At 35.9% G+C, this 20,139-nt stretch overlaps 2 protein-coding genes across 2 annotated transcripts; both read right to left on the bottom strand.

The window, feature by feature from the left end:
- Window positions 1–4,834: 4,834 nt before the first annotated feature.
- LOC104609211 (GDSL esterase/lipase 5-like) lies at window positions 4,835–7,009 on the bottom strand. The gene is made up of 4 exons (XM_010275466.2): window positions 6,174–7,009; window positions 5,713–6,062; window positions 5,339–5,594; window positions 4,835–5,253 (listed from the first exon to the last, which is right to left on the bottom strand). Exons 1-4 carry the CDS (start codon window positions 6,448–6,450, stop codon window positions 5,006–5,008), a joined length of 1,131 nt encoding a protein of 376 aa, XP_010273768.1. The 5' UTR covers window positions 6,451–7,009; the 3' UTR covers window positions 4,835–5,005.
- A 152-nt stretch (window positions 7,010–7,161) lies between these two features.
- LOC104609126 (uncharacterized) lies at window positions 7,162–14,662 on the bottom strand. The gene is made up of 3 exons (XM_010275353.3): window positions 14,298–14,662; window positions 13,678–14,198; window positions 7,162–8,160 (listed from the first exon to the last, which is right to left on the bottom strand). Exons 1-3 carry the CDS (start codon window positions 14,389–14,391, stop codon window positions 7,312–7,314), a joined length of 1,464 nt encoding a protein of 487 aa, XP_010273655.1. The 5' UTR covers window positions 14,392–14,662; the 3' UTR covers window positions 7,162–7,311.
- Between the last annotated feature and the right edge of the window lie 5,477 nt (window positions 14,663–20,139).

The raw sequence follows: 20,139 nt of genomic DNA on the forward strand, positions 1-20,139 counted from the left end.
TATTTTGGATTCGAGCCTCAGTCCAAGTCCATTCAAATTTTGAGTCTAGCAGGGAGTCAAATGGGCCTAAAGGTTACGTACAATGTCAGTTCATACGATAAATTGTGGACTAATGCCCAAGGAGCAGATTCATTCACTAGGTCTGGTCTCAACAGTATGAGATAGGTCGAGGTTGTAGTGCCATCTAACAAGGCCCAGAGAACACTAAAGATCAATAATCCATGAATTTTAGAATGATTAAAAAAAAATTGGGAACAAAGGTGGTTCCAAATTTAAATGAATGACTCAAAGAAGTTCCAATAAGAAAGTTAAGTTGTTGGTAAGGTTTAGAAGGAAAATTTTGAAGAATGAAAGGAAAGAATTTAGAGGTGAAGATAGTTGCTTAGCATGTTCTAATTGATTCTCAGCCCAACATAGAAGGGGAAGAGGGTGAGAAGATGATGCCAGTCAAAGTAGAACAAGCTCCATTTGGTGGTGAGGCAAAAAGTTGTTTATGTAGGTAACTAGCTTCAGGTGGATTCTGAGGCTTTGACGTTCACCAAATATGGAACCTGATAACTGGTTACTGAATAGGTACAAGTACCCAAGCTTTAAGCTTATGTAGATACCCAATTTCATGATCGATTATTCCAGTCAAGTTGTTGGTATCAAGTAGCAAGGAAGGAGTTTTGTCCAATTAGAAGAATTTGGCTTAGGGGTGCCACTGAAGGGGCAAGGGCCCTGCATGGTTATTTTCTGACAGCTCAAGGGGAGTAAAGTTGCTGCAAAAGCCAACTGAGATACTGGAATTTAAGCCTGCTTTCTATAGATTTAGTTCCTGAATCGTGGTAAGCTTTCCTATAGAAGATGGTATAAGCCCATGAAAATGATTTTCCTGCAGTTCAAGATTCCTGAGGTTGGACAAAAGGCTATTATCTGTTGGAATTTGTACCGTTCAGTTTATTGTTTTTTCCTAGCCTCAGCTGTTGAAGTTTAGCTAACTCTTGATTTCCATGGGAGTTGATCCTTCAAAATGACTTTTGGTGAGGTTCAAGAACTTAACATTCTTAGGATTGGTCATAAGTTGAACAGGTATCAAACCTGTAATTTGATTGTTTGACAAGTCCTGAAAAATTAGCTATATATGAACATTCAAAAATGAATGGGGAACATCTGATTTCAGATGAAGTGCAAATGGTGGTTATGGGAAAAATAACTGACCAATAAACTGAAATCACAAACGTGAGAACAAATAAAGTGTTATTTATCAAAATTCATGGGTGGGTTTTGATTGATAAAAACTCTTTTCCTATTATATCTTTTCTGCATCATACATTTTCTCAATTTGGATTACCCCCTATATATTGCATTTTCGTAATTTTATATTTTATATTAGCCAATTATGTTGTTTTGTAAAACTACACATATACCCCTAATTTTGTTTAAAATATACATTAAAATAAAATAGTTGTATAAAATGTTTATATATTTTCTTCAATTAATAATTAATTCAAATTTAATCAAATTTGAATATCTAACATTCTTAACAAATTCAAATTTAAATTAGTACATGCAAAATCCATCATATCATCAAGAATAGTCTTAATTGAAGGCGCGTGGGCAGCAAGAATAATAGTCTTGTTCACACATGCCTCGTCTCACTTCCGTGTCGTGTCAAAAATTCATCTATCTTGAAATGAGTCGCTGACATTGCTGGCTATTTGTTTTATTCACCTTTTTCTAGAATAAAAATATTAAAAAAATTATTTAAAATTGCCCCACATTATTATATGATAAGAATGCAAAATTATTATTGTGCCCCATCATACATTTTTTTTTATTCAACTTCATACACACATTCATATTTGCTAGCTATTTGTTTTATTCACCTTTTTCTAGAATAAAAATATTATAATCTAAATGAGGCCCATTACAATATGAGTAGAAAACTGAAAATTATTTAAAATTGCCCCACATTATTATATGATAAGAATGCAAAATTACTATTGTGCCCCATCATACATTTTTTTTTTTTTTTTTTTGTATTCAACTTCATACACACATTCATATTAAATGCTTAGACGTGCATCTTAATATGGGTCATTAAAAAAATAAAAATTAAGACACCCCCTATGTTTTCACGTGTTGACTAAAATCCGCCCTATGCTTTGCATATTATTGAGGCACCCGCTATAATTTGAAACCGCTTTATTTATCACTGGGAGTAGGAAATAATATTTTTAACCTTATCATTTGACCAAATCAGTCAAAAGATAAATAAATAAAATGTTGATTTTGGCCCCAATTCTAGTTTTTAAAATGTTGATATGAAAGGGATAATTTTTTAATAGGGTCTTTTATTGAAACACCCTTTTTAATAGGGTCTCCAATCTGATCCAGTGCAATGTAAGTCCATTATAAATGGATCAGGTCCAATCCAATCTAATGAATGTTTTGGATCAATTTGGATCAGTTCAATTCAATGTTTAGACCGTCTAATTTGTTTAAATTCATTTTAGTTTAGATTGATTTTAATTCAAATCCGGTCCATTGATAATATATTCTTATCTTATATTAATGGACCAGATATTGACTTAATCCAACCCTATCCAAATAAATTTGTTACGGACAGACCAAGTCCAATCCAATCTAATAAATATTTTGGACTGAATTGGTCCAGTCCAATGTCTTGTTGGTCTGTTCAATCCGTCCAAATTGATTTTAGACTGGACGGGGTCCAATCCGAAACCAATCCATTGACATCCTTACTAATAGGTGGTGTTCTAGTAAATGACCCTTTTAATATTAAAAAACCATGGGCCCATGGCCTTTTATATTTTTTACAAATTTTGAGAGGTCATGTAACGGGTTGTGTACTTGTGTTGTCCGGCTCACTCAAATACTTCTCATGAAAAATGGAGAAAAAATGGAAAACTTGAATTAAAAGAGAGTACATGAAAATATCGTTTAGTAATAATTAGTAATTTGATATATCTTCTCCTTGGAATATACTGTAAGAAAAATGAAAATATCAGTTAATACATTGTGAAAATATGTTGATAAATAAATATTTAGATGAATAAAAATTGGTGCTATATATGTCTTCAACATTCAAAATTTTGAAACTGGTGGAGTGAATCCAAGGTCTCTGAGGACTAATAAATGCATAGGAAAGTCATAAAACTGAAGTAAGACATAGATAAATTAATCAATTAAATGACCCAGGCCCAGAAGGATTTTCTTACCCAAAAAAAAATATGGAAAGACTTGGAGGGATTTGACTTGTCTGAAACATGGAAAGAAAGAAATGGATATAATTGCAGGTATGAAGAGGATCAGAATTCAGCAAAGATGAGGTTGTTGGTTCTTTTGCGCTTATGTCTTATTGTTCTTTTGTTGTCTCTTGTATATCAAAGGTACATAAGCAATTTATTTTCGGTGAAATCTGTTATATTTTTTGTATGAAGCCTACAAAGACTCAATTTAACACATCTTTTATCATTTTTGATAGGGTGCTCTTTTTACAATATCCTCCTGGTGCTGGTGAAGGAAAACCAACACCAATTCTCCCAGCACCAGACCCTCCGATTCCCTGATAAGAAGAAATGGGCATTGACAAGGCAACAGGAGAGATTGACGCTTTCTTTATGAATTTTTGTGGTTTTGTGGAAACTTTTGAATCAACAATATATTTATTCCACATATCTGTATCAACCTTATAACCTATTTTGTAGTTTGTATATGGAGATTTTCCTGGTGATATTAGGGATTAAAAGCTTATGTATTTCAATCCAAAAAAAATTCATCAAAAGGAGATTATTCTAGACATGTAGCAAGAGTTTTAACAATGTTGCTTCATGGTTAACACAGTAATCGTGCAATTTGGTGATGCTAAACCGAGTTTAATATCACTTCCATTAGACTTGAACCAACTATAATTCTTTAATTAATGAAACAAATAAATCAACTTCACCAATAAGGCAATAAATATAATTGGAAAAATCTTTGATGCAGAAAAGATATGATATGAAAAGAGTTTTGACAAATCAAAACTCATAACACCTTATTTCCTCCCGCATTTATGATTTCAGTTTATTGGTCAGTTATTTTTCCCATATCATAGTTGAACCCATTTCTCTAATGTCAACATGAGTTTAAATATTTAAGTGGATCAAAATGGGTGGCTTAGGGTTGGCTTCCAACTTTCTACCCATTTACATGTTGTGGCTTGAATTTTTGTTGCGATCTATTCCACGTTTTGATCGGGAAAAAATCAAAAGGAAAATTTGATTGAAATCTGTGGTGGATGCAGCAGTACGAATCCAATTCATATTCAACATGAGGATCTGCTCACTCATTATATTATGTTCCTATGTGTTTGGTTGCAATGCAATTTATTTGTATTAATACAAATGCATAGAAGTGCAAATGAAAAAATACAAATTTTCGTTTAATTCATTTATTGTGGCCGGTTCAACCGGCTAGCCTATGCTAACGGTGGGTTCAGGTGTAGTCCACTTTTCTTCCTTTTTATTTCATTCTTAGTATCTCTTAATTTATTTAATTTTGAATTGCCTTCGAGACTGCATTCTTTTGGCTTATCACTGTGAATTAATCTGTAGTCTTGGGCCTTGGCACCTGTGATTCTACACTGTGTATCCTAGGGGCTCGCACCATTTGAGATTTTACGTATATTTGACCTTTTCACTACTAAAATGGATTCACACAATCCACCCGGATTCGCACCCGAATTTCACATTTAAGTTGGGATTCCCACAACAGTGTTAATGAGTAATGACACATACTAGCATGCAATTTGAACATAGAACTCACCAAAAATCAATTGCACAAGAAATGACATTTTTGGCTCAATTCATTGATGATACCACACACACACAATAGAGAGATGGAAGAAATTACATATTTGGCTCAATTCATTTATTGATGTAATACCTGGCCTAGAGGAATGCACCATTATTTTAATTTGATATCTCGGAGAGAGAGAGAGATTAGCTAAGAGCTATGATTATGGTGCAACAGACTCGAAGAAACTCTTCATATTGTAATTTCCTTCCACCATAGGACTGGTTCCGTTCCACATCTGCTCTGCCATTTGTTGGTATGCTCTATCAGTAAGATGGAAAGAATCCCAAAACACATAGTCATTGGGATCATCACATAACTGATATTCTTTCACTGCTCTTCTTCCACCGCAACTGGGGACTCCCCCAAAGCGTCCTGTACCGCAACATGCATTTTCTCCTTCCTTGAAACCTTTTTATTTTCATTAATCACAGATGTTAGCATATATTTAACAGAAGAGAAGAAAATTGGGGAAATTTCGATTGAACTAACGTACCATATTTTGAGGGGTACTTCATTAGTTGGCTGAGGAATGTATAGAAATCGTAATTTGAATATTTGAACTCTGCCAACTCTCTCTCGAGTTTTATGAGGAGTTTCGATAGAGCTTTATTATGTAATTTGCAGAGTGTTAAGACTTCTTCTAAGCAGCTTCCTTTATTTTCTGGTTTGATTATTCTTAGAGCTGGAAGACAACCCAACGTCCCTATTCTGATGAAACCAAATTTTCTGCCTCCTATCTTGTATATTTCCTGCCAAATCATATGCAGCCACCGATTTTTCAAATTAGCAAACGAAAGAAACCAAAAAAAACAGGAGTGTAGCACTCCCTCTCCTTTCTAAAGGGAGTCAAAATTCTTTCGCCCTTACTTGTATGAAACTGCTGAAGTTGGCAATCACCCTGCCCACATATTGTGTCTGAGAGGACGCTGGAATGGTGGAGTTGGCCAAGAAAGGAAACATGTAATCGTTGCTTCCAATGCTAATTAAGTAAACTGCTCTTGACAACAGTTTCTTAGCTTCATCATCCCCCAGTTCCTGTTTCAACCCTCTTGCCACCTTCTTAAAGTAGCTCAGCTGCGTTTTGAGGTTGATTACCAGTCCTCGATAGGTTTCAACAAGAACACCAGCTCCAGAAGAGGCGAAGTTTGCTCCGTCACTGAACCGATGAACGCCAGGATGTAGAAATGGTGGAATGAACGGTATATTTGCATATTCCGCTGCAATATAAGCACCATCGATCATCACAACACAACTACGTACTTATTCATGTTTATTATTACTAGTTTTATCAGCTTCAACGAGAGAGAGAGAGAGAGAGAGGATTGCACCAATAAAATCCACCGATAGGCGACCATCAGAGAAGCGCCCACCGGGGTACTGGAATAAGGTTTCTCCATATGGCCAGTAATTTGCCTGGACGATAGTGCTGGTATTGATGTAATTGTTGTTTCCGGCATCCGAGAAGGAATCGCCAAAGATGAAGAAGGGCACATGATTTTTCGGCTTCCCCAGATCATAACCCAGGCTGCAGGTGCAGGCTGTGGGAATGATGAGAAGGGTTGCATAGAATGCCAAAGAATACAGGAGACTAGTTAGCGTTGCCATGTCAAGGAGTCTGATTATTGATCTCTACGTCCACCATTATATATATATATATAGTAGCAGAACAATCCTTACAGAAGGGAAACAGAAAAACAGAAGATGAATAAAAATATAAAGCTTCGCTGACTTGAAATTTCTCAACTGGATTATGGATAGAAAAATGGTTTTGATTCATCCGTTTCATTTCTCATTTGGTCGTTGGTCCCTACGCAACGGTGCATGAGTTCACGTAGCCTTTAGGAATTAATAATAAAGGGTACCCTAATATAAAATATGAGATTGCCACCGAGACCCGTAGATTATTTGTTATTTAGTTTATATCCATGACAGGACAACTGCCTACCTGATCAAGTTATAACCCATTAAAATTTAGGATACTGCATTGACATTCAAGCAACTGAGTTTACACTAATTAATTAGGCCAACAGGGAGATATGTTGAATACTTGAATTGTTGTTTGTACTTCAGACAAAACAAACTTAGAATCCTATTTTGATTAACTTTATGCATTGATCGCGTCAAACCTTAAAAATGAAAAAAGGCAAATGCATCCTTGGAATCCTACCTCCTAAATTCACTCACATGTGAATTCGGAAGAAAATTGAGAAACTATGGGAGACCAGACCACGCTAATCGCGGGTTCAGGATGTGAAGTGAGGCTACCAGAGCCCTCCAATGGTAAAGATATCAATGCTGGCACCGACGATGATGATATTGGATGAAATAAAATAAGAAACTATAAACGAGGTGTCAAATTATGAACAAGCTGACCATAGCAGTCCCTTTTGTCTAGTTATATGTGAAGAATTATCTTTGATAATTTCCCTGCACCTCTCCATTACTCATGAAGACCGCCCTGAACCATCAACTGGTCTCTCTGCTGGTTCCAACCCCCAGTGGCCTATCAGTCGCTTCAACTTCTGTCAAATTTTCTACTGGTTCCACATCATGAGCCTCCTCCACCCCACCTACCTCTTCTTTCCCATTAACCCTTTCCTTTGTTTTCTCTGTTTCTTTGGTTGCCAATTCAACATTGGTTTTTCTTTCAGTTGCCTCTGGCCTTGTAGCGGTGGTGGTTGCAGAGGCAGCCCCAACATTTTGCTCAAGTTGCATTAGCTGCGTCATGTGCTTTTTTCCTGTTCTGTGAGAAGCCATCACAGATTCATTATTTGCCCCCACCTTGCACATTTCACACCATAGTGTAAATTTTTTCTTGGAAGCTTTTCTCTTTCGCTTTTTAGGAACTGGTGCTTCCGCATTTTTCATTTTAGAATCTTCCGTCTTTTGCTTCTTTAGTAATGGTTCGTCCCCATTTTGCTTCTTTGAATCCTCTATCTTATGTTTTCTCTGCATTAACATCTTCTCATTTTGCTGCTTCCTCGCTCCTTTTTGCTTACCTTGCTTTGTTTTCCGACTACTAGTGGATAGCTTAGTGGGCTTCACCATTTTCTTTGGCAACGAAGTGGAGATGCCAGTATTCTTTCCTGTTACATTATTAGCTTTTAACTCTGCTTCCATCGCCTTGTGTTTTCTCCCTTGGAGGTGATCATTTAAATCTTGTTCACTTGTTGTACTAACTTGACAGATAGCACAGCTCCATTCTTTCTGGGATTTCTTCTTTGAACCTGCCATAGAAAGCTCACCAGCACCTGTTGCTGCCAGTGCTATTTCTTTCCTCCTCATTCCTGCAAGACTAGTTTTCAAGGGCTTAGCCTGCAATGGAAAATCAGAAACCGTCCATCAGTAAGAAACCAAGATTAATTATTTCTGGTGGACGATGGAGGCCATTGCAACGTCCAACATGTGACTGCATCCTCTGTTTCTTTTTTCCTCCCTTCTTTCCAATAATGGTGAAGCAACACATTTTCAACTGGTCTTAAACTTAAAAAAATGACAACCTTAGAAAAGATAATATTTTTTTGATAAATAAACCTTAGAAAAGATATTTTTTTAAGATAATTTAGATGTTCTTGTAGGATTCTTTCCCCAGACTGTCCATCCTGCAAAGGACCACAGTCAAGGGATTTACCTCCTTACAGGAGATCCTTTTCTTATCAGTCCTGGTGGGAGATCCTCTATATCCATATATACAATGTAACCATCTAAACGAGTCCATGTGCAACAATCACGGCATATTGCTTAGAACAAAAAATGTAGAAACATGATTCCAAGGAGGATAACAAAAAATACTGGATCCATATTGCAGAAAGACATATAACTGTAAATTACCACAAATCCAGTGGTGTCGATGCATGCTATGTAGGAATTACTGCAAGTATTCATTACCACTTTGCCAGACCATATTCAATCCACAAAAGCTCCAGCAAAACACACACTAAAGTACTTAAAATGAGAAGGATAAAAAGAGAACAAAAGGTCATCATAAATGCATATATGGTCCCTATTATGGGAATTACTCAAGACTATTCATTAACACAAATCCAGAGGTGGTGTCAATGCATGCTATATAGGAATTACTCCAAGTATTCATTACCACTTTGCCCGACAGTATTCACCCATAAGGCTCCAGTAAACACATATAAAAGTGTACTTAAATGGAAAAGGGAAAAAAAAGGCCACTGTAGGAATTACTCCAAGTATTCATTACCACAACTACAGAGGTGGTGTCAATGAATGCTATGTTGGAATTACTCTGAGCATTTATTACCACTGTCAGACTTACTCAGTCCACAGGCTCCAGAAAACACACACAAAAGCACTTAAATGGTGGAAAAGTCATCCTAAATGTAATGTATGGTTCCTATTGGAGGAAGTTACTCCAAGTATTCATTACCACAAATCTAGAGGTACTGTCAATGCATTCTATGTAGGAATTACTGGGAGTATTCATTACCATTTTGACAGACCATATTCAAACCACAAAGGCTACAGAAAACACACACAAAAGTACTTGAAGGAAAAGGGGAAAAAACTGGTTTTGTCTGACAAAACACACAAAAAATGGAACTCAACAGACTACTTAGGGGGTGACACTTGACAACGTGAATGGTTTTGTTTTCAAAATAAAAACAACTTCCACATCAGCAAAACTGTATTGTTTTTTATGATGTGGTGATTTGTTTTAGAAAAACAAAACCACTTGTGTTGTCAAACACCCACTTAATGAATAAACAGAAGTCCTCATTACTGGATAACACAGATAGTAGCAAGATGGGTAAATAGTCAATTATAATTTTCATTAAAAAAACACTATGCTTAACTATAATTTATAAATTGTAATTCTTACGTTTTTAAGGGATGGGAAAAGCCCAACTATCCTATGCAACCATAAAGCATACATTGGCACAACTTCTAAGTGAAATAATAATGAATAATTATTTCTTATTTAAATAATTACTATCCATTTTTTAATTCCAAAAATTACAAAAAATCAAAAATAAAAAACCATTGTACAATATATTCAAAAACATTATTGAAGAAAAAAAACTCTATGGATAAGATAGATCATCCATAGATCTACAATATATTCAACCCTTATGATTAAATCATAAAAATATAATTAAGTATTATTTATTTTTTAACTCTAAAAAATATAAAAAATCAAAAAACTAATTATTGAAGAAAAATTTTCAATTGCTCTATGGATATCATAGATCATTAAATCAATAACATACATAGTCTTTATGGGCAGATCACAAGAAAATATAAATAACTAATATTTATTATTTAATTCCAAATATTACAAAAAAATTAAAAACAAAAAACTTGAACAAGAAATTTCAATATAGATCTCCCAAATTTCTTCATAAAATTTCCATAGATCTACTATAACACCAAAAAAAACTATGATTTTCAACACAAAAATGTAGATCAACATACATTTAAACATTTTCAAGCATTCAAGCAAAAAGAAAACAAGAAATCACAAGATATTAAGAGAAAATTTGAAAAAAAACTTATCTATTTTTGCAATATTTTCCAAAACTTGAAAAATTATTCAAAAACCTTGATGATTCACACTTGTTTCTTGTGCCTTCTTGCAAAGAATGAGGTTTCAAGTTTTAGAGTTGTTTGAGGGTGAAATGGCTTATTTTGGGGGAAAGAAACCTTCATTCCCCCCCCCCTTTTTTTTGCTTTTTGTCTATATCTTTTACTTAGCAGTTCAACCAATATGCCCAACATGCCATCAATACGCCTAATACATGGCCAATACAGGTATGATATGGTGGAAAAAGATGATACTACCTATTTCCCACCATATCCCATATTGGTCATTCAAAGATATGATACCATGCACCCCATATCAGGTATATTGTGTCGAAATTTAAACCTTGCTCTAGACTTAATGGTGATGATGATGACATAGATAAGAATTGGATTAAGAATCAACACATTGATGAAAAAGAGTCCTAAAAAATATTCACCCTGACACTATCTATGTAATAAGAAAAGAACTTCTCTAACGATCCAACAGAAATGGTTTCTAAATTATTTAAAATATAATGAATTAACCACCTGATGATCTGATTCAGATACTTAGGGCCTATGACATCATCTAAATATGCAGATAAAGGTAGATACTACTCTTGTACTACTGAAAAAGTAAAACCTGATAAATATTAGTTGTAACAGGATTGCAGGATATCTGAACAGGAACACACAGATGGCTGAAATAGGTGTTCGCAGGCATCATGTGTAAGAGAGTTTAAAGGTACAGAGAGGTATTGTATACAAGATTTATGTTAGGGTGGTTGAAGAAGAAAGTAGCTCGTAAGTACGAAACAATCCAACGTATTGCTGAATGTTGTCATATCATTAATAGGGAAAAAATCGAGAGGAAGAATTAGCGGTTGATTGGTCTAATCACTTGAAGAAACAAAAGGTTGGTTTATGCAGGAATATGAGGTCTAGAAAAAGGTATTTTAAGAACCAAAAACTTAAACCAATAGTAACAAGATAGAATATATAAAAGTATAAATTAGAACATTAAAAAAAGAAGCCCCCAGGAGAAGGCTTCATAAAGCTAAACTTTGATGGAAGCAGCCTCGATAATCCTAGGCCTTCTGGTATTGGAGGTGTATTCAGGAATGCAGAGGGCCAGATTGTTGCTTCATTCTCTGGTCCAACTGGAATGAGGGATGCGGTTAGTGGCTAGTGCAGAGGTACAAGCTGTTTTACAGGGAGCACAAATTGCTAGAGAGTTGAGCTCCAGGAGTTTGGTCATTGAAGGAGACTCTAAAGTGGTAACTGGGTGGCTGAATTTGAAAGAACCGGAGACTGTAGCTTGGTCTTTCAGGGGGTGTTGAGAAGATTCAAGTGGCTAACTTCTAATTTAACAGGTAAGAGTTCAATGGGAGAACGGCTAATGGACTGGCAGACCTACTAGCTAAGCAAGGGATGAACAGGTCTCACTTACTCCCCATAGGGGTTGCATTTAATGCAATTCCTAGGATACATCAACCATGATGTCTGTTAGTTATAAAAAGTATATGCATAACACATAATAAACAAGGATGTAAAATCTATCAAAAAAACAAAGGATGTAAAGGAAAGTAAGGAGCTAATAAAAGATATCCCCGATGGCATAATGCTTCTATGTACTGCTACCCAGGAAAATATCCTGCCCATAGGGCCTTTATACCGGGGCCAAAGGTATAAACCCTAAATCACTGCCCCTCTTCTGCTCAACCCCGTCAACTGCTAACTCCATAGGAAAGCCTCCTTAGTTGCTGGGAAACAGGTCTGTACTCCAAAGATGCCCAACATTCTGGCCCACATCTTCCTAGTAAACCCATAATGCAGTAAAAAATGATCCAACGATTCAATACACTTGTTGCACATGTTGCAAGTAGATTGTCTATAACAACCCAAAGTGAAATTGGATTGAACCAACCCAACCCAACTTTTCTGGGTCGGGTTTGGGCTGGATTCATCCAGACCAAGTTGCAGACCTACATGTAAGGCTCTACCTCCCAATCATTTAGGTTTCTCCTAAAGGTGGGATTCCCTTTTGTAATGACTTTTTTCAATTTCTATTTTCTAATAAAGGATCCTCCACATTTATATATAGCCAGCCCTTACCCTAGCTTTCCCACTTCAAAAACAACTCTCTAACTAATCTTTTTTTCTGGGAGAAAATTACTAATCATTCTCTAAGTTGTGCCTGCAAAAAAACCCATCTAAAGACTTAACTGTCTTTAGTGATTGATGTCAACTACCTTCTCAACATATACCATCTGAGAATGAGATTAATCAAAGAAGACAAGTAGTAAAAGTAATATTTGTGAATAAAACAGAACAGGGTCTACATTAAGGGTAATGCATTCAAAGTATAAGTAGAAATGTGGGAAATGAATGAATTATCAAAAAAAAAATGTGGGCAATGAATGCTTGATGATAAATGGACCTTGATTAGAAAAGGTATGCTTATCCTAAGAAATCAAAAACTAACACATTTAGGAAACAAAGGATGATGAACAATATGACTGTTATAACATATGCAATCATGGTTCAAAGTATTGATACTCTTGATATGCAAAATTTGCATATTGAGAGTTTTGGCTTATTTTTTTATGTTTTGGTCTTAACGTTTTGGCAGGTGACCCGTCACATCACACATTAGACTTTTAAAAAATAAAAATCAAAACTTATAAATATTTATATTAGGCGTTGTGGTGGCCCTGAAAACCAATACAATCAATACTTTGAACCTTGCAGTCACTCAAACTGTCAAACACACCAAAGTTTAAAAAGCATACAGTCAAGGTCCACATATGACAAAATCTTTTATTTTCCCAACATCTCTTTTGAGCAAGGAAGAAGAATGCCTTGTACTATAGTTGTGAAATAGAATAGAGAAGAGTCAAAGACAGTAGCCAAAGCAATGCCACTAAAAGAATTCAAGGAGACTACATAAGCAACAAAGAGCTTCAATTCATACTCAACTACACTAAATGGAGTAGTGTTACAGCTTAAAACTAACAGTAAAACCTAATATTTTTTTTCACTTAAGAACAGTAAAACCTAATATTAGAAAATATATTTAAAAGAAGAAAGAAAGATAACTTGTACTCGGTCATAAAAGCAAGAACAAGAGAACAGAAGATATGAATCCATAGATCAGTCACGAGAATAAGAACCCAAACTAATAGTTATCACTATAAACTATCAAAAAAGACTTTTTTTATTTGGTATGCATACAAGCTATCAATATCGAGCAAAGAATCCACCTATCAAACAATCCAAGCAATGTAGGGGTAAGGCACTCACCAAGAAAACAGCTTTTCCCTTACTAATTTCAGTTGTCTCGGGATGGCGCTGGAATTGCAACCCCTCGACAATTTGAGGGCGACCCGGGAAATACAATCTATCAGCAACCCTGCTACCTTCAGCCCTACTACCCTCTGGATGCATCATCCCAATTTCTAGGCGGCTCGGAAAAGACAATCTCTCCTCCAGCCTACTACCTTCCGGATACCGCATGTCAACTTCGCTGAATGACGTTAAGGGCATTCTCTCCTCAACTCTACCACCGTTGGGGTGATGCATCAACGGGATCCTTGGATCCGAAAGAATAGAGGAAACCCCTTCTCGTCTACGCAGCGCTGCTAACTCTCGCTCCATTTGTAATTCCATCCTTACCTCTACCTCAAGAACCCGTCTACGCGCCACCTCTGCGGCGATAAGCTCCGCTCTAATCCTCTCTTTCTCCAGCTCCCTATTAACCGCTTCTCTAACACCGACCGCATCCCTCACAACTTCATTGCTTCTATTGTCACTGATCAATCCCACTGAACCCAACAACCCAAAAAAAAAGAATCAAAACCATTTAACTTCGAAAACAAGAAACGAAATCATTGAGAACGAAAGATGGGTTTGTGAACATTTACCGCGCAATGCCTGTTCAGTGAAGTAACTATTGGTAGTTGTTGAAGAAAAGAACGTCGAAGGCCTGTCTTCGACTGGTTGATACCGGAATTCCATGTCGAATGCAGAGACGTAAGGAAGGTTCTGTGCTGATTAGGGTTAGGGTTAGTGTTCTCAGATAAGGATCTAATGTGTAAGCAACGAAAGAAGGATCGTTCTAGGGGGAAAGAGAAATTTGAGGAAATGAATCCTGCAACTACAAGGAGTTAGAGAGGAATGGAAGAAACCGGTCGTTTGGTTAAAAGATGAAAGGAGATGTCACCGCCGGGAATCGTGGAGACTCCCTCTCTCCCTGTCGTCGTCATCGAAGGACCTGCCACTCGTGGGTTTGGCCAAATTACTTATAGGGCAAATTTATTAAATTACCCTTAATGATTTAATTAATTGGTTAACTATATCCTTAATGTTTAAGTATTATTTTCATGGTTTTCAAACCCGGACCGGACGGTCGGACCGAAAACCGGTAATCGGTCAGCCATCCGGGTCCGGTTTTACTAGAAACCGGAAAATTGAAAAAAACGTTGAAAAGTCAAAAAACCGCTGACCTAGGCGATCGGACCGCTAAACCGTTTGACCCGGGGCAGCGGTTTGTGTTGTTGATATTTTTATTTATAATGTTTTAAATAAAAAAAAAACAAAAAATAAAATACTTATTATATCCCAACCAGTTTGAATCCCTTATTCGGTTTTCCCTTTAGCTTTAGGGTTATTTCCCATTTTCCCGAGTTCCCTCCTCACTCCTCAGTCCTCTCAACCCTCACACCCTACCAACCGATCACTTGCGACTCACCTCCAGGATCCGATGGCGATACACACCGATGGCAACCAGTGAGCTTGCAGTGGCGAAAAGTCACCCTCACCCCAGCACTTGCAGCGGCGTCCAACGACGAGAAGATCCAACACTTGCAACGGCGACTTGCATGGGCGGACGACGAGCTTGCAGCAGCACTCGGCACTCGGCATTGGGCACTAGCGAGCCCAAGCTTGACTTGCAGGCTTGCAGCGGCAGCGAATCCACTCGGCACTCAGCACTTGTAGGCTTGCAATGGCAACTTGCCTGCGACCAAGCCCGACTACCCGAGCCCACCGGCAGCAAATCCACTGTCACACCACCATTACCGGCACTCGGCAGTGAAACCCTGAAGGTATAATTTTTTTATTTTTTTATGATTTAATTGATTTTTTGAATTTTTTTGATTCATTTGGTTCATCAGCCCCTGTTTGTTCTTCATTTGGTTCATCAGCAGTAGATGATAAATTGATAGATTTACTAGCAGAAAGTTGTTGCTTGTATTTTTGTATCAGTTTCTTGTTGATTATATGCCTTGTTGAATCCTTAAACTTCATTTGATGATCATATGCTTAGTTCTTTGTTTAATTAATCTTGTTTAATTTGTTTTTAATTTTCATATGCATATTTTGCTTAATTTTCATATGATGATCAGATGGTGAAAGTTTTGCTTAAATTTTTGCAAGCAATTTACTTTCATTTCTAATGGAGTGATTTTACATTTTGGTTAATTATTTGCTTAAGTATTTGCTTAATTATTTTTTGCTTATATGGAGCGATTTTACATTTTGGTTGGTTCTTTTAGTCAATGCAAGGTTTTAAATTTTATATTTTATGTTTGTATGAAAGAATTTATTTTTGAGTTGGGTTTCTTTAATTGAACTAAGATGATGGAATCACAAAGTCTAAATGCTAATACATCTGATCCAGCTCCATCATAAGAGTCCATTTCATCAAATGTTAGGGGAAAAACTGATTCTGCTTGGGAGCATGTTTCCCTTAAAGTTAAACCCTCTTAATGGATCAAAGTCAATGACATGTCTTTATTGTCAAAAGACTTTTAAAGGGGGGGGGGGGATTAATTCTAGGTATGCAAAAGATGTAAAGGGGAAGGAAATAATACAAATAGTTTTGGATTCTGAATTTTGAGCACAATGCAAAATGATTATGGGTTTCACATCACCTCTTGTTAGTGCATTGAGACTTGTAAATTCTGAGTTTAGGCCTGCAATGGGATATATGTATCATGCAATGTTGAAGGCAAGAGAATCACTGAAAAAGTTTTTTAATTATAAGAAAGCTGAATATGACCCAATCATGGACATTATTGATAGAAGATGGAACAGACAAATGGGTCGGAGACTTCATCTTGTAGGGTATTATTTTAACCCGGCCTTCCAATATGATCCGAAATCAAAAGTTAAATCCCCGGCCGTTATGTCTGCAGTTTTTGATGTCATTGAAAAGCTTGCAATCAAATCAGATGATGTAGAGATAAAGCTGAACAAAGAGCTTACTCTTTTTGAAAATTGTCGTGGTAATTTTGGAAGACCTTTCTTAGTGAAGACATTTAAGTCAATGCCTCCAGGTAATAAATATTTTTTTCTTATAACATGTTTATTATTTCAATTTTTTATTTTATTTTATAAATTAAATCAACTTTATTTCATTGTATATAGATGAATGGTGGTCAAGATTTGGTTGTGACACTCCAAATTTGAAAAGGATTGTTGTACGGATCCTCAGCTGTGTGTTGCTCATTTGGATGTAAACGCAATTGGAGTGTTTTTTAACGTATACACACGAAGAGAAGGAATAGGTTAGAGCACCAAAGGCTCAATGACTTAGTATATGTTCATTTCTACCTGCATGTGATAGATGGGTAAGTGTTTTAACTTTTATATTTCATGATTGCTTTTTTTTATACTTGCATTGCATCTAATGTATCATTTATTGATTTGTAGGAGAAAAACTGAAAGTCTTGACCTAATTGGGCATGAACACGTTGATGTTGTGGAAGATTGGATAGTGCACAATGATGAGGATCCTCCATTACTTGATGGTAATGAGAAAGATGATATGTTTAAAACTGATGAAACAACATTTCCAATAATGGAATCACCATCAAGAAAAAGAGCTAGGACTGATGGTAACTATCATTGATATTACCTCAAATGACATTTTCCATACTTGATTATTTTAGCTATTTTTTGAGTTCTAATTTTCTATTTTCGTTCTTTAGATGATGATGAATTTTTCATTGAGCAATCGGGAATTATGGAGGAAAATGCAACCAACACCCAAGTTGGAGATGTAGATGAAACACAACCTCCCGAAGATGAAGATGAAGATGATGGTGAAATACCACCTGGCTTTGGTTAGTAGTTGGTACCATTGAGAAGTGGGGCCAGTATATCTAGAGAATTTGGATGATTATATTTGTGAACCAAACTCTATGTTGAACTTGATGTTTGGATTTGTTTTTAATACTTGGTGAACTTGGTTTTTTATCTTTTTGTTACTTGTGTTTATGATCTTTTTTATTTTTGAGTATCTAAGTATTATGTTTGATGAATTAAGAATGCACGATGTTATAGCAATATGTATAGAATCTTTTGCAAAATTTCTTTTCTTGTCTTCTTAATGTTTTTAAACAGAAAGTCCAAAGGAAACTCTGAAAGACTTGACCATCTAAAGGGGTCCCTTTCCATAAGGTGAAAAAGAAAGTACTCCTTTTATAGTTTGCATTGCTTATGGCCTGGTAGAAGTTTTTCTTACCTTTTTCTTTGTAGATTTGGAATACAGGTTAAAAGGGCTTGTCAGAAATACAAAGAAAGTAGAAGCTGAAAGCCTAAAATAGCTAATGGTAAGGTGCATTGAGCTGTTATAATGGGTATTTCTCAAAAAATGATTTTGTTTCTCAATTATAAGTTATAACTTTTTTTTATTAATTAAAAATTTTATCTATCTAACTAATGATAAGGTGCATTGAGCTGTTATAATGGGTATTTTCTAATAAGTAGGGGGAAGAGGACTTGATGGAAAAAATAGAAGAAGAAGAAGAAGAAGAGGAAGAACTTGTGTTTATAATGACTGATGAATGGATGGAATTCTTTGCAAAATCTGAAACAAAAAGGAGACAAGGTGGTTGTTCAACCCTCTTCCGAGAAGAAGCAAGCAAAGAACAAAGGCAAAAAGTGACAAACATTTTGAAGCGAACAAGGGCTAAAGGTGATCATGGAAGATGGGTAAAATCCATTTATGTATTCTAGAGTCATGATCAAGGATTCCATCTTTTACTCATCCTTATGATGTCAATTTTTTTTCTTTAGTTCAAGTTGTTAAGCTTGTTAACAGGGCTATTAAAGCCAAGAGTTCCTTGTTTCTCACAAGCTTTCAATGCCTTCACCCTAGTTTTTTGAACAGATATTATTTTTTAAGTAGCTCAATCATGTAAAGGAAATTTACTATGAATCCATTACAGCCAAATGTTTATGCTATGAATCCATTTTCATTTGTATTCATCATTTTGATTTCATTATGATTAAAGGAAATTTACTATTTTCAATTGGTTAATTGAAGGTAATTTATTAGGACCTTAAATTTTTGTTTATTGAAAATGCTGCATTACATCAAACATATGGGTGAATATGACTGTAGTTTGATATATGATGAAAAAGAAACTATGACTTATGATTGTAATTACATGATTCTTGATTTGAAAAGATCTTGCTTATTAAAGGTGCTAAACCAATTTTTCACACATGCTTTATTGATCTACTTCATTTCCACTTGTCAGAAGGACATTGCCATTTCTTTCCAATTTCCATTACACAAGTGAGCTATTTTGACTGAAATGTTTCATTAGTTAGTAGCAATTCTGTCCTTAAAGACCTTTATATACATGTAGGTTGTGGTGTTTGGTTGCAACTATAAGTATATTACTAATATTTATTAGACTACCCCTTTATTGAAGAATGTACAAAATTGCAGATATTTTGGAAATACAGATCTGTACTGAACTACAGATTATTAGACTACCCCAAGGCAAGATGGATCCAAGCTGCCTTGCGTTAGGGCCTTGGGTTTTTGGTTATTAGACTACATATCTTTTGGCATGGATGCTTCAAGTAGGCCAAAGGGTCTAAGTACCACAGTTGGATTTTTTTTTTGAAATTTTTTCTATATTTTTGGAAAATTTTCTATATTTTTTGGAAAATTTTTTGTATTTTTTGAAAATTTTTCTATATTTTTTTTGTAATTTCTGTATTTTATTATTTTTATATTTAGATATTTTTATTCTTTTTCCTGTATTTTTCTATGTATTTTTTGTATTTTATTTAAATTTCTATGGTATTTTTATTATATAAGTATTTTATTTATTTATTTATGACATCTTTCAACCCGGACGGTTGAACCGCCGAACCGTAAAACGGTACCCTGACCGGTTCGGTTCTAAAACCATGATTATTTTGCACCACCCCTACCAATTACCCTTCTTCGAAAATGTCCTTTTTGGTTTGAACAGGATAGCCAGGGGCGCCCGTGAGTATTAGTAATTGGAGCGCGGATTCAGTGAACCCTTAAGTTTACAGGGCGCGTGAACCCTCCAATAGGAAGCGTGCACGTCGACTCCTTTGAAGCAATCTAACATAACAGACGTTATCGGTTATCTTCTATCCATCCAGTTGAATCGGACACTAAAAACAAAAAAAATGAAACTCGTTTTAAAATTTAGAATTTCACTCGAACTTCCCTCCCATCGGCTTTCGCTTTTCGCCGGAAAATCTTCAGTATGGTTTCCAGCGGACTGGCGCATTCCATCGGTCTCTGCAGAACCAGGTTACTCTCCTTCCACCGCAAATTTACCCCCCCATGCCCTTCTTCCTTCCCACCTACAGGAGTTCAAGCGATGCATTTCTATGATGGGAGATTAAGCTACCATTCATCCCCTCTAGCGGCGTACCCCAGACCAAACATTATAAATCCACCTCAACTGTCGCCACCGCTTCCGT

The sequence above is a fragment of the Nelumbo nucifera genome, chromosome 8 (genome assembly GCF_055504915.1).
Source record: "Nelumbo nucifera cultivar China Antique chromosome 8, China Antique-T2T, whole genome shotgun sequence".
NCBI lineage: Eukaryota > Viridiplantae > Streptophyta > Magnoliopsida > Proteales > Nelumbonaceae > Nelumbo > Nelumbo nucifera.